The sequence below is a fragment of the Enhydra lutris genome, unplaced genomic scaffold, assembly GCF_002288905.1.
Source record: "Enhydra lutris kenyoni isolate GAN:26980312 unplaced genomic scaffold, ASM228890v2 scaffoldscaffold18, whole genome shotgun sequence".
In the NCBI taxonomy this organism is placed as follows: Eukaryota; Metazoa; Chordata; class Mammalia; order Carnivora; family Mustelidae; genus Enhydra; species Enhydra lutris.
Window position 1 is genome coordinate 9,889,582 of NW_019154102.1, and position 15,014 is coordinate 9,904,595.

The following is a 15,014-nucleotide window of genomic DNA, read 5'->3' on the forward strand; positions in this document are numbered from 1 at the left end:
CTAATTAGGTTCTGTTCTCTGGGAGCTAGTACAAAACAGAAAACTTGCTGTATGACCTAACTAGATCTAAAACTCATCCCATGCGTAAATGTGCAAGGCATTGAGCTGGTGTTAAATACAGATAGCAAATTTGAAAGAAATTACCCTCAAAGATTTCCCAGTGTGTTGAAATCACTAAATAATTTTGCTAAATGACAGAATAAGGTAAGCACTAAACAGTCTTCTTGTGGAGATGCAAACTTTTTCACAGATTTAAGGCTGGAAAAGCTTGTATGTTTATCTATGTTAAAAACACTACAAATTCGTCAAAAATACAGTCTTTGAATTGGGATTCTGATACATATTAAAATTTAATCTAGAGATAGCATATCTGGAAAGAATAATATAATCCAGGTACAGCCCTATCTCATATTCTCACATAAAACAAAGTTTACAGAGCCAAATAGGAAATTCATATTTTAAAAAGAGGAAAATGTTTATTTTAAAAAGAGGAATGCCAAACAGAAAATGTATATTTAAAAAAGAGGAAAAGTGTCTTTTAAAAAAAATTTAAAAGTGAACACAGTGTTTCTTAGATTTTTATAACCTGTATCAGAATATCAAAAGCAAATTACAGGGGTTTTCCTCTCTTTTTTCTTTTGCTGCATTTTCTCAGTTTCCATTTAAAGGAGGGAGATTGTTTTAAAAGAAAAATATACAAAAAATAACTTTTAATATATATATGTCATTAATGTAATAAATGACATTTGAACCTACACAACACTATTTAAATCCTGTTAGGTCTTTTTAAAAACTACCTTAATACACAATTACTGTATATATGTACTTTAAAAATTAGGCATAAATTTTCACTTGACCCCATCAAAATTTCCTAACAAAAATACAGGTAGCCTCTACAGAATATTTGTAAAATGTCAATAGGAATTTCCCCCCGGCTCTTTGGATGAGAACAGAAATGTTCTCTCCATTTTGCTACCAAATGGCACAATTTACATGGTGAAAGAAGGACCATGCCTGTCATGACTAGATTGTTCTCTGAATCTAACCAGCACTCTGTCAGATCTTTAAAAATCACACACACATAATGTTGCTGTTCATACAATTAAAAACCTTACATCTACATTGTGTTACCATTTACAGTGTACTTCTAATTTCATATTCTTCTTAGGTATCAACATTTTGAGAAATTAAGCTGATAGAAGCAGAAGAAAGAATTTCCTATATTCTTTACACAAGTACGAATGTCCCAAAGCCCATACAAAAATATAGCCTATGCTGAAGGATGAATTACGGACAACCACTTTAAAACAATAAAAACTCAGTGCAAGTGATTTGTATTGTCAGGCAATATTCCTTCCCTGAAAAAGATCCTCTGATATTATGCCATCAATATTAACAGTTTCAGCAATCTGAAAAATTCACCCAACTTTCTACTTACTGCTCACTGCTTTAGAGTTCCTTATGATTTAAATTAAAATTAAATTTCTGTGAATAGAACTTCATCTTTATCTACTATGAGGCATAAACACCTAAAGACTGGATGGTGTGTTTATGTGGGAGGGGAGGGAGAAACTGGACATTTACTACTAGGAAATACAGGGAAAGAAAGCACTCTGAAAGTTCTGTTTATAAATAAATGCTTACAACAATAAAAACCAAAAAAATCACTTTATAACCTAAAATGTAACCTATAACCTATATTTATTATATATAAATATATATTTATAACCTATAGTTGTAACCTATAACCTATTGTTTTAATAGAATATGCTTTTCAGCTACTTAAAATAAATCTAAGAACTCACCTGTGGTGTCCAGGAAATAGAAAATGAAACAGGAAAATCCACGAAACAATCTGGAGATTCTGCTGGGTACTATGAAAAGGCATAAAATTAGGTCATATCTGCTTCTGTCGTGACAACTTCACATGAACTATTTTAGAAAAACTGAATAGGAAAAGTCTTATAAATGCAAATGTATTATATGTTAATATTTTGATTCTATTATTGTAGAAAATGTCCAGAACTGACTAATAAGTCAACTTATGCTCAAGAGGTACAAAGTTTGGTGATTTGGGGTGCCAAAGCAATAGGTTTTGAGTAAAGAATAATGAATTAAGTCAGTGTCAGGTCAGCTACTAACTGTAAATTGAGGGGTGAAACACACGGATCTCAGTTTCTTTACCTTTAAAGTGAGAGATCAAACTGACTAATATTTAATTTCCTTTCAATCTAAAATTTAATCTCCATCTCAGGCACCACTTAAAAAAAGTTATCTGTTAAAAGAGCCAAGAAGTGTACAAAAACGTATTTTTCACAATAAAGCAATTACTCCTAGCAAATAAACAAAAAGAAAAAAGTAATAGTTTTAAGAAAAACCTTTTCATGGTCAATAAAAAAAATTAATTCAACAGCTTCATACAAAAAGTGATAGTCATTAAGGATAAATTAGGTGTCTAAGTTAAGAAAGACAAAAGGCTGTTTTTCTTAAAATCAATTTTGTTATTAGAGAATTGTACTACATGACTTCTGTAAAATCCAGTTCTGGATTCCTGGAAGTCAAATGTAATTAAAGAAAACTCACTTATTTTCATTAAAAAACAAAATTTACCGAAAGAAAATTAATTTGGGAAAACTCCTAGCTCTCATTCGACAAAGTCTTAAAATAAGTTTTAGACTTTCACTTTCTTCAGCCTTTTATTTCTCACTACTTCGCCGAATAAGCAAATGGGTTCCAAAAATTATCACTATAGTATTTAGCAAACATTAGCCCATCTGAAGTCAATGTTTTGAAAAGAATTAACATTTAGTTATAGTAAGCAATTCGCTAAAAAGAAATTTATCAACTTATACTCTGACTGATGGTTATCTGGCTATGCAGAACTGATAACACAAAGGCAAATATACAGGAAATAATAAAAATATAAAATGCTCTCATTTGGAGAAAAAAAAAGGTCAAGCCGAGATTTAGTAAGGAACTCTATTACAATTCAAAATATGAGATGATGTACTTCTGAGTATAACTGCTATAATCACTACAGAAACAATCTGTAAGCCACTTTACAAGTCATGTAATTATCTCAATAAGTGCAGACAGAGACCTTAATTTCTCTGGTTTCCAATTCTGCTAACTTATGTGATCTTGGATAAGTCATTTAACTTCAACGGCTGTTTGATAGGTAAAATTGATGGAACTCAAGCAAAAGTGTTATCAAGTCTCTTTTCCTTCTAACATGTTAAGATTCTGTAAAAATTATAATGCACACTTGAGACCTCTGTGGTCAAAAATGGAGTATTTACTTCATTTTGAGTTTCTTTTTATCTCCTACTCATGTTGACAATGAAAAATATCAACTTAAATCATCAATCTAGGTAAGAGTATGAAGTTAAGATGTTCACTGTATTTAGAGTAGATGAACAAAGAAAAATATCTGTGACTTTGGAAGTCATTTAGTACATACAGCACATTTTAAAAGAGAAGATGATCTCCTACATTCAAATAGGACTCAATATAGTGATTAAAAAAAAAACCAAACCTACAAATAGTTAAACAAAAAAGCAGATTATAAATTCCATATGATCCCATATATATGAGTCACAATTTCTGAGATGATGTATTCAAATACATTTTTATGTGTAATTATACAGACATACAAATATGTAATAAATTAGACTGATCTATAGAGGTGGCTTTACTGTATATCTACTGTAAGTTAAATGCAAATATATTATATATGTTAATTACATTCATGTTCAAGATCAATTCTGTTTATACAATAAACTTTACATAACTGTACAGAACCTAATTAAAAAACTGATATACTTCTGGATGATTTAACGTCAATTACTAAGTAGCATCCTAGATATTTCAGAATCTTTTGTATTATAAAACTATAACATAGATAACTAAATGCAATATTGTACTATCAAAATTCAGGTAGTTTTCAGTAGTAAGTTGTATAGGTATATAAAAACCAGAGACTAATTGCCAAGTTTTACTTTAGTAGTCCAACTAACAACAATGAAAGCTCCACATAAAGGAATATTAATTGAAAAATAAGTAATTCTTGTTCTTAATTAACATACAGTTTTTCAAATCTCACCTAAAAGAACCCATCAAATCAATAACTATAAAAGAATACAATTGTCATACAATATTAAGTAACTATTTTTGTCATATATGGTATTTTTTAGATTGTATAGAACGTTGTTCTAAGGAAAATTTTAACCCAATCTCTTCTGTGGTTGGACCATCTAAGCAGTAAGGCTTCCTTAAAGTAAACACATACAAACTGTAGCAAATTACAAAAACGGCCAGCAGACAGAGTGCCCAGCCTCTGAAACACATCTGTGTTTTTCAAGTAGTTCTTGGATCTTGCCCAAAGCTGAAGAAGCCCTGGTCTCCTTTTTTAAAAAGAAAAGATAATAGTTCCATCCCATAGTTCAGCATGTACTTTAAGTATTGCATAGGAATACACCAATAAAAATGACAAAATTCAACTATTTCCCTTATTATATTTCTTTTTGACTTATATATTCACTTTTAATAAGGACTGTTTAATTAAAATTGGCATTGTTTTCTTTGAGGGTTGGAGACAGTGAGGGGGAATGGCAGAATTGGGAGAACAGGTATTCAACAGGAAAAAAAAAATGAAACAAATGTGTTCCTTTACTGTAAATCAAAAAATACCAAGTAAAAGAAATAAAGGTTTGTATATTTATAAAAACAAGTCTGCATTAAGGTTTAAAAAAGATCAGCTTGACCTTTAAAATTTAGTTTTAATTGTGATTTTGCACTATATACTTTTAACATATAGCTTCAGCTATCACTGTTTTTAACTGACAATCCCAGACCTAAATATTCCAGAAGAAAGAAATTACCACAACTAAAATACAACTTCGGTCTATGTAACCTGAACTCATATACAATTAAAGATTCTAATAAATCATACCAATATAAAAATCATTCATTTCCACTTTTTTTTTTTTTTTTGGATACAAATTTTTTTCTCAATTCCTTCTGAATTTAAATAAAGCTTTCTCTTCTCTCTTCCCAGGGAATCCATAATAGTGCTTCACAGTTATCAATGCTGCAAAAACTTAGAAACATTCTTCACAGAAATATTAAGTGTCATCTTATCTACCCTGAAAAGGTGTAAGAAAAAGCAAAAAGGATGGGCCATTCTAATGGCTACATCCTTCCTCTTGATACTACCAACTAAAGTCATTAACTGGAATAATAAAATTTTACAGATGTAGTTCTAGACAGAGAATCTCCTTAGTAAAGGTAAGGTGTAAAAATAAGGCTATTAAAAAAACCACCACCACCACCACGAGTCAAGACACAATGCATTTAAAATTTTTCATTTTGGTCTTCACAACAGCAAAGCAATTTTTATATATTAAATTAATTAACAATTAAAACTCTGAAGTAAATTACAGAACCCATGTGATCTTTGGAGAAATAAAGGAAAATTTCTCCCCGATCTTAAGGGGAAAAACAAAGCTCACCTTTAAAAATTAAAAAATAAATTTTTATTCATTTTGACAAAAATATCCATGTAACTTCTTTCACAAATAAATTTCTATCCCACTAATATTTTCAATACTTATCACACATGAATCTTAAAATTATACCTGAATATTCTGTGTGTGAGAAAAAGAGAGAATGAGTCATTTCTCAAATTGTCTGATAAAGAGGCACTCTAAGATACCAACTTTTCTGCGTCACCCAGTTCAGCTTTATGTATTAATTTTCTCTCATGGAAAGCTTAAATGCCAGACACATTTTTAAAACGGACAAACACAATTGATCTTTTCATACTACAATCTTCTGAACCAGAGTTGATTGATGATTCCCGGGAACAATAAAAAAAGTTAAATGTCGGGGTTTTCTCAAATTCTAATGTGTCCCTAGTGATTACTAAATAAATGATTAATATGCTGAACTTGCTTACTCTACTTATTTCTCAAAATTCATAACCTAGAACTAAAACAAAGACATAAAGACAGCTATGTTTTGTGCCAACAGAATTAGTAATTATAGATCCCTAGCCTGTAAAGTCTATAAATGGAGGCATAATCTTTGCAAGTTCTTAAAATACAGAATTAAAATTTTAGCCAAAACAAGGAATAAAAAGGTATACATATGGATGTGTTTGGAGAGCGTAGTTCATAGTAAAAGTTGAAGACAAGAGACTTCAGTGAAACTTTACTTGGGATAGTGGAAACTTTCAAATTTTTTCTTTGTACAATGTTACAAAAAGGACATCAAGGTACTCTGATCCTGCCCAATCTTATTTCTAGTATTTCTTCACTATGAAGTCTATATTTTGAGCAAATCTGCAGTAAAAGAGTGACACAAAATCATGTCTAGGCTTTTGGAAACCTAGTGGGTAAATTTTTTGAGCTTTCCAAAATAAAATTTTTAAAGTGCCAGATACCTTTTCAGAAGCTATTAGCACTTCCTACATTGAAAACATTCAGAGTTCATTTCACAGAGTATTTCCTGAAAATAATAACAGTTTAATGAAGCACATACCTTTGCCTTCAACTTGAGAGTTATTAGATGCTTTCTACCAGAAGCATCTTCAGCTTTTAACTTGATGGTACTCAGACAAGTATCCACATATACAAGTCTGGTGAACAGAAGGAAATAAAAAATGATCATACTAGGGAGGACAAAGATGGGGGGAGGGGAAGTTGGAGGATGGTAGGATTCAAAATGAAAATATTTGCTGTATTCCTATGAATCCATTACAAAAATTAATCAGAGGAATTTCTGCATGCCAGCCCTTTATGCAGCTATAGATTTACTGCCGTTAATACACCAGCCTGGTGCTTAATGCAGTCATAGATCTCTGGATTATTTACAATGTGTGTCAAGGCTCATGCTGTGGTCAGTGAGCACTATGTTTCAGTTTTCCATCACTGGAACCTTTGGCACACACAGCATGTTGCTGTCAGCCTCTGCTTATGTACACATTAAACTTCCTGTCAAACTCTTTGATCCATTTCTGTAGTTTCATACAGTATGAGACTTTTATGCTTCCTTTATTTGTTTTTCCCTTCAATGAACTTCTCCTTTATTATCAATAATGTTAGTGTACAAAAATCTGGCTGATATTAGTTCATATACTCAATTGATCCTCTAAGGAAAATGTTATATAAGCACAGGTACAGTCTAATCTGCTAACAATAAATTTTCTTTCCATACAATATATAGCTTCTGACATTTAACCTGGACATGTATTCAAAATGACTAATAATTTTAAACCTATAGCACAGCACAATTGTTTTTGGCTTTAAGTTGCTCTAAATGCATGAATTTTCTACAACGAAAACCAATACCCTTTGAAATATATCATTCTGTAAAAATATGGTCCCTTGAGTAGCATAAGCTACTGCCAAAAAGGTTCAAATTTAGCAGTATATTTACTAGCGAACTGGGCATGTGGATATTTTTTGACATTTTTACAATACTATTCTCTTGTAAAGATAAAAAGTAGCCTAAGAGTATTGCACAACTTATCACCCAGACTGATGGTGAGAACCATTAGAGTTCAGAACTAACATTAGCCTCCTAACCTAGGAAACATTTCTTTTAACATCACTATATGCCATTTAGTCACTGGCCAGATATAATGGTTAAAATGGGTCAATTTCAAGAAATGCTGGGCAACAGCTGTGAACACTGCTTGTAATGAAAAACAGATCTGAATCTGAAGAAGATATATATCTTCAATAGTAGAATCAAAAGCAAAACAAAACAATCTTTGTCAAGAGAAGAAATTTATATCAGAAACTATGAAAAGTCTAGAGTCCTGGAAAACAAAAAGTAAAATTATTCTAGAAAAAAATATTTACATTAAAATAGCAATGGTTATATATATATATATTTATACACACACACACACACACACACACATATATATATATATATGTAATCATTTTCCTACAGCTCTATCTGTAAACATCTCAAATCCCTCTCCTCCCAAAAATTTAGAACATAAGACTTTAAAGGTTTTATTTATTGGACAGACAGAGATCACAAGTAGGCAGAGAGGCAGGTGGGGGGGTGAGGGTGGGGGGTGGGAGAGCAGGCCCCCTGCTGAGCAGAGAGCCTGATGCAGGGCTCAATCCCAGGACCCTGGGATCATGACCTGAGCCGAAGGCAGACACTTAACGATTGAGCCACTCAGGTGTCCCAACAAAACAGATTAGAAGAAAAAGAAAGAAGACTCCTAGAGAAAGATAGTGGACAAAAAAGTCTGTAGAATATATAGACTAGAGGGTAGGACTTATATATAAGACAAAATTAATATAAAAAAATAGAAGAAACCAAAAGGGATGAAGAAGTTTTAAACTAAGTTATAAACAATAAAGCTATGATGAAAGTGCAATTGCTCTACCACTAGCTTTTCAGTGAAAAGTATTTATGTAGTCATTAAAAATGGAACTGCTTACTAATCACAATTTTTAGACTCCAGCAACAGACAAAAGCTAAAAGACTTAATTATAGCCACAGATATTAATGTAAATATATTTGACCACAGCAATTTAAAAAGTAGAGATGACAAAAATTGAGAGGTAGAAGGGAAAAGATATGAGGAAAATTAGGAACACTAAAATTTGTAATTGCTAATTTGACAGGAAGAGATAACATCTTTAACTGAAGGAACATGAAGGAAGTTTAAGAAATTTTAAGGTGAATAGAAGGATAATAGTGAAGAAGGGAGAGAAAAGGTGGTATACAAGCTGAATCCATTTTTATTATAGTAATCAGTACAGAATTTCTAAGACTGGTAAGTTACACTGAAAAAGCCGTATTATTTAGAAATATCGAAGTTGTACACATGAACATTTCAGAGTGTCTGTCTAAAAGAGTCAGATAAATATGCACACAGAAAGCAAGAACGGATGGCGAGAGGAGGAACGACTAAGTCACCACCTAGTACTTCTCATGCTTCACATTTCTGCTCATCATCAATATACTAGAAATTATTGAACACCTATAAGATAGAAATAAAAATTCTAGTCTTTACACAATCACACAAAAAAATCATCTTCCCACAATATTTAAGACAGAAATAATACCTTAGAGATAAACACTGTCATGCTCCAAATATGGCCTTGCAGTCAAAATGATCATAATGTTAATCTTGAACTTTTAAGAACTAATTCAAATAAAGCAGCAAAAAATGTATAATTAGGGCACCTGGGTGGCTCAGTTGGTTAAGCGACTGCCTTCGGCCCAGGTCATGATCCTGGAGTCCCTGGATCGAGTCCCACATCAGGCTTCCAGCTCAATGGGGCGTCTGCTTCTTCCCCTGACCTTCTCCCCCTCTCATTCTCTCTCTCTAATAAATAAATAAAATCTTTAAAAAAAAATGTATAATTATGGGTTAATCTTAGCACAGTCATTTAAAATTAAACATTTTACCCATGCTGACTCCCTGTCTACTTTGTATGAGGGACAGGAAGAAATCTTACTGTAATTATTAACACTTTGGTACACCTGACCTAGATTGCAAAATGTCCTCTGCTATCTATTCTCACCTCCTTCCTTTTGGTAACAGGATCCCTGCCTCCACAGCACCCCTAACTAAACCAAATTTTAGCAGGGTACATTCCACTCAGCTAACAACCCTTCCAGCTGCCCTTGGGTGTCAGCATATCAATAAATCTTGGTCAAAGAACTGTAAGCAGCAGGGATATGTGCATCTCTTGAATCATTTATAACAGAACTGTGCCTTCTCCCCACACCCCTCTCATCTTCCCTACCTACAGACTAAAACTTGGGCCAATGAGAGCCAGCAAAGACCATGCAGACAAGCACAACACTCAGAGCAGCTCCGACCAACAGAACCTTCTGCAGTGATGGAGGTGGTCTCTCTCTGCACTGTCCAAAATAGTAACCATGGCCATGTGTGGCTATGAAGAACTTAAAATACAGCTGGTATGGACCATGAATTGTTAATGTAATTTAAATATAAATGTCAATGTCAATAGCCACATATGGCTAAGACCTATGTACTTAACAATGCAGCCAGGCTGGATGATTGAGAAACAAAATAAACATGGATTCTTAGATGACCCTGTGGAACAGAGCTCCCAACTCAATCTTGACCATCTGCCTACCTCTCAACTGTTAAATGAGAGAGATGAATAAAATTCTAACCTTGTTTGGAACACTGAGAATTTAGGGTTCTCTTTGTTAATGGCAGCTCAGCTTGTATCCTTACTAATACAATGTATTTCTATCCACAGTAGGAAAGAGTATCTTAGTGTTTGGTCTATGGAAGAGATTATTAAAGGAAGAGGGAAAAGTGATAAAATCTTACAAGTAATATCAAAATCAATTTTTCTGAAAAAAGTCTATTTCAAATGCTCTGCTTTATTATAAAGTTGGGTCTCTCAATTTAGACAATATGGAGTAAACAGTTTCATTCATTTAAATAAGATATAAGTTCATGTAAGTAATAAATTTAGGAAAATCAGTGAAAAGCTCAATTTTTGAAAAGTTATGAAATCACATTTAAAATTTGTATTTAGAAGTTTTGGTGTTATTACTTAAATAGGCATATTCTAAAATTGACAAAGAAATAGAAAAACACAAATATAAAATCTAAAGAATATATATTTCTGGCACTTAACTTTGTATTTATCACTTGCTGCATTTCTTTATAAGTTGCTGCTTACAATAAAATGGCACTACACTTGAGTTAAATTTTTTAAAACCTTTGAAAAAGGATACTAATACTTAAGATTCATAGAGGTTTCCACTGTTCCTGTTAAAAGCTGAATGGTATCAGTACAGACAGACAAAACAAATTTGCTTTGTTTTTCTTGAAATACAGTATTTACTTTGACTAAAAGCTTAGGTTACATAGTTTTTCTTTAAATACCTAGAGGCATATATGTAGCAATAACATCAAAAGGCAGACTAAAGATCTTCATGTTTTAATAAAGCATCAATTTCATCTTCATTACCACCCTCAGGTTTAAGCATTAACTACTTCAAAAAACAATCTCCCTAATTGGTGTCTTTACTTTTTGTATCTTCTGTACATCAATCTATTCTGCCTTTCATGACTAAATTAATCTTCCTAAGTACTTTTTTTTTTTTTTTAAGATTTACGTATTTTAGAGAGAGCATGAGTAGGAGGGGCAGAGGGAAAGGGATAGTCCCAGACTCCCTGCTGAGCGGGGAGCCCAACATGGGACTTGAGCTCAAGCCCTGAGATCACAACTGAGCCAAAACCAAGAGTCGGGTACTTAACCGACTGAGCCACCCAGGTGCCCCAATCTTCCTAGATACTTTTAAAATCCTATCAACCCCTTGCTCAAAAATAGTCAGTGAGTCCCCATCACTTGCATATACAGAATCCTTAGTCTAGTAGGAAAGACCTTTCAGTCTGGCCCTGGTTTCTATCCTCTTCTGTGAGCAACTGATCTACTACAAAGTCCAAAGATGAACTGCACATTTCCATCACTACAAACTTACTTCCACCACTGCCTTTTAAGGCTCTCTACATTCCTTCCTAGCTTATCCCAATACCCACCTCCTTTAGGAAGAACCTTCCTAAATCATCTGCAGCCCAAAAGGACTTCATCTTCCTAGAGGTGCCCGCGTGGCTCAGTTGGTTTAGTGTCCAACTCTTGGTTTCAGTTCAGGTCATGATCTCAGGAGTCTTGAGAATGAGCCCCACCAAGGTCTCGGAGTCTGCTTGAGATTCTCTCCGCCCTCTCTCTCTGCCCCACTCCCCACTTGCATATGCATGCACAAGCACGTGAACTCTCTCAAATAAATGAATCTTCAAAAGGACTTCACCTTTCTCAAAACTGTCACACTGTTCAAGTTTTTGCTTCCCAATCAAATCAACTTTTTTCTAAGGAATATGAAAGTTTTAAACTTCTATGCATTGTATCAATGCTCTATGCATTACATGACCATGGAGAAGTTACTATCAGACTGGTTCATATTTATTGATTTCATATGCAAGTTTTAAACAACTGAATGCAAACTGTTTAAATTACATACTGTAAACATATTACCAATTTAGAAAAACAATTTTTTTCATTATTAGATAATCTCCACTTTTTCATCGATTTTAATATATATGAGGAAAAAGCACTCTATGATAAAGATAATTTAGGATGCAAATCATACTTATTAACATCTATATTCTTATGCAATATGCAATGAAAATTATCATTACTGGTTATAATTAAATCATAACACTAAGAGCTGTAAAACTCATATATAGTCTGACATTTTTAGGTGAACTAGTAGCTCAACCTTATACCTATTTTATACAAGGCATTCTTTGAATCAAATAACACATGTTTCTTTTTAACCCTTATTATTTAGTATTAGTTTCATTTGAAAAATAAAACGTGGCTCAGAGAGGTTACATTACTTGCCCAATGTCACATAGCTGATAAGCCAGAATTAAAGCTCTTGTCTAGTTACTGGAATTAATTTCCTCCTAACAAGTATCTCCATTTCTCCCAATACGGTATACAGTTCTTTGAAACGCACTGGGAGTTATAGAAAATATCAATGGATTAGTAAGTTCATTACCAAAATAAGATACTTAATTAAAAATTCAACTTAATATGTATTTACAATCTTTCAATAGCACAACAAATTTAATAAAACTCAGCTCTTTCCCTAGACAAATTTAAAAGGCCAAATAGTTGAATTCTACTCACTCTAATTGATATATATGGTGTCTTAAAAAAAGAATAAAACCATCAGATCACACTTGCCCTGTTAGAACTATTTAATCTCTGAATTACCTAGGGCCATGTGATTACTAAAACAAACATTAAGTATCTTCTAACTAAGATGACTACATATTTCTTCCAAAAAGACACTTCTGAGACTGCAAGAGGCCAGGATAAAAGGAATAAACTAGGATTATCCTAGGTAAAGTGGAATGTAGATCAACCTACTTATAACAAAAAGTATTTAGTGCTTTCAACTGCCAGGACATTCTTGATATCCTTAACATCCTAATGTTTCTGAACAGAAAATCCTGTTAAACCCCAAGGACTCTAATTCTTATCCTTTTAATGAGCCCTTCTGCAAAACAACACAAGCAGAAGTGAACAGAAACCTATCAAGACAGCTTTTTGCATCACTTACCTTTGTGAACTGTTAACACCCAAAATCACTGACTTATCATCATCTTTTTACCCTTCAGACAACTAGCTGTTTTTAGTGTGTTTTTATACAAGTTGAAAACAAGTACAGAAATTACAACAATAGCAATCAAACTTAAGGTCAGTTACTAATTCTCAATGCCATTTCCATAAAAAAATGTATGTGAATAAAAGAAAAAAGATTTCAATCATATTCTAAATATTTCTATTTTTTCCTAATTTTTTATAAAGCCTCATCATATAGAATTGATTAGATATGTCAGTTATGTAATTTAAAAACACAGCAAAGTCTTCATTATCTTAAAAAAAAAGATTTTTCTTTCATTATCAGATTCTACCATTATACTAACAAATCTACAAGAATATTAGAGTGTAAGAAAAATATAGACATAGTGACATGGTCTACAAATCATTAAGATTCTGACAATCCATTCAAATCAATTTGTCATACAAATTATTGTCTGTGTCATTTTAAGAGATATTTTAAATTAAGAAGCTGGCCAGCTATCCAGGCAAGGCCTCAAAGGGTAGCAATTCTAGTACGTGGATAGCACAATTCAAGTCTCAGTGTTAGCACTGATGGTCTGAAACCCTATGCCAACATTGCCAGACCTGATTCAAGAATTAAATCACAAAAATAAAATTGATAGATTTTCTTACTCCAGAAAGCACTGAATAAATACCGACAAAATCTTACTATCTGGCTTCTGACAATCCACACAAGCAATTTCTCTTTTGCTAACACATTCTTCATCTGTAAAGACTATGAAACAAGTGATTCGGTAACAGCAGCTATATTCTAATTCAATCACACACACTAGTCACTATAATTAAACTTTGATCTCTCACAAATCTAAACAACAGATTTCATAACTATCTCTCAGGATGGGTTAATTTTGCATGTGGCCAATTTTATCCATGATGAGACAGGCACATACTGAGGGTGAGACTAATAAAACCTATCTCCAAGTATATGAAGGCACTTTAGTGAAGGATCCTTATCAGAGCTACTCCATAGCACAATTCAAGGCAGCACCATTCACACAGAATGCCTAAGGACTGTTATGCAGCCAGTCTTGGCTACATACACATTTTATATATAAAGCTGAACATAAAAATATGTATCTTGAAATTTATTCAGAGAATTAACTAGGCATTATATAAAGTGGCTATAGCAGTCAGTGGCACAGGACAGAAACTTCAAAAATGGAAGTCCCTGTATAAAATAATTTTAGTCTAAGGAAGAGACAAGCATTCATATTGTGATCAGTGCTATGATAGAGGCATTCATAACCTTCCTTTTGGCTTCATCTATTATCCAAGCTAGACATCTGTTCCTTTTTCTCCCACATCAGAATAGGTATAATGCAAAGCAAAACTCAATACTTTCCTTTTGTCCCTAAAAAACACTTATTCCATAAGATATTTTAATACTTGCACTATTTCTCTTATACCTTGTTAATGGCTCTCAAGAATCCCTATAATTATATTCTGTAGTACTTATTACAGTTAGAATTAAATACTACTGCGATCATCTACTTAAATTCTGACTCTCCCACTAGACATAAGTTCCTTGAGGAATCTTTAATAAAGTCTTGCCTATGGTTATCCACTGTCTTACATTATAGGCATTCAATAGTTAGGTGAGAAAAAAATGAGTGATTCACAAATCTCTTATTTGCATTCTCAGTGCTTCAACTACTTCATTACTAGAGTTCTTCCAAACATGTCACAACAACTTTGAAAAGGGTTTCCCCTTCCCAAGTCCTTCCTACATTCCTAAGTATCCTCTAAACACTAAGATCTTAACGTTTAAGCATCTGAAAATAAGTCAACCTGATTTTT

At 32.9% G+C, this 15,014-nt stretch overlaps 1 protein-coding gene across 3 annotated transcripts in view; it reads right to left on the minus strand.

Annotated features, from left to right (window-relative positions):
* Positions 1-15,014, minus strand: part of LOC111148119 (Fanconi anemia complementation group L) — a 99,414-nt gene that overhangs the window by 52,852 nt on the left and 31,548 nt on the right. For 2 of the 3 annotated variants that reach the window (XR_002640675.1, XM_022504536.1), the window contains exons 6-7: positions 6,541-6,637; positions 1,806-1,874 (exon numbers count right to left, since the gene is read on the minus strand). Coding sequence is in view for 2 of the 3 variants with exons in the window: in XM_022504536.1 (XP_022360244.1) it covers positions 1,806-1,874; positions 6,541-6,637 (166 nt within the window). In the remaining variant the exon portion in view is untranslated. Of the gene's footprint in view, positions 1-1,801; positions 1,875-6,540; positions 6,638-15,014 lie in introns of all 3 variants that reach the window. The other variant, XM_022504537.1, reaches the window with a different exon arrangement.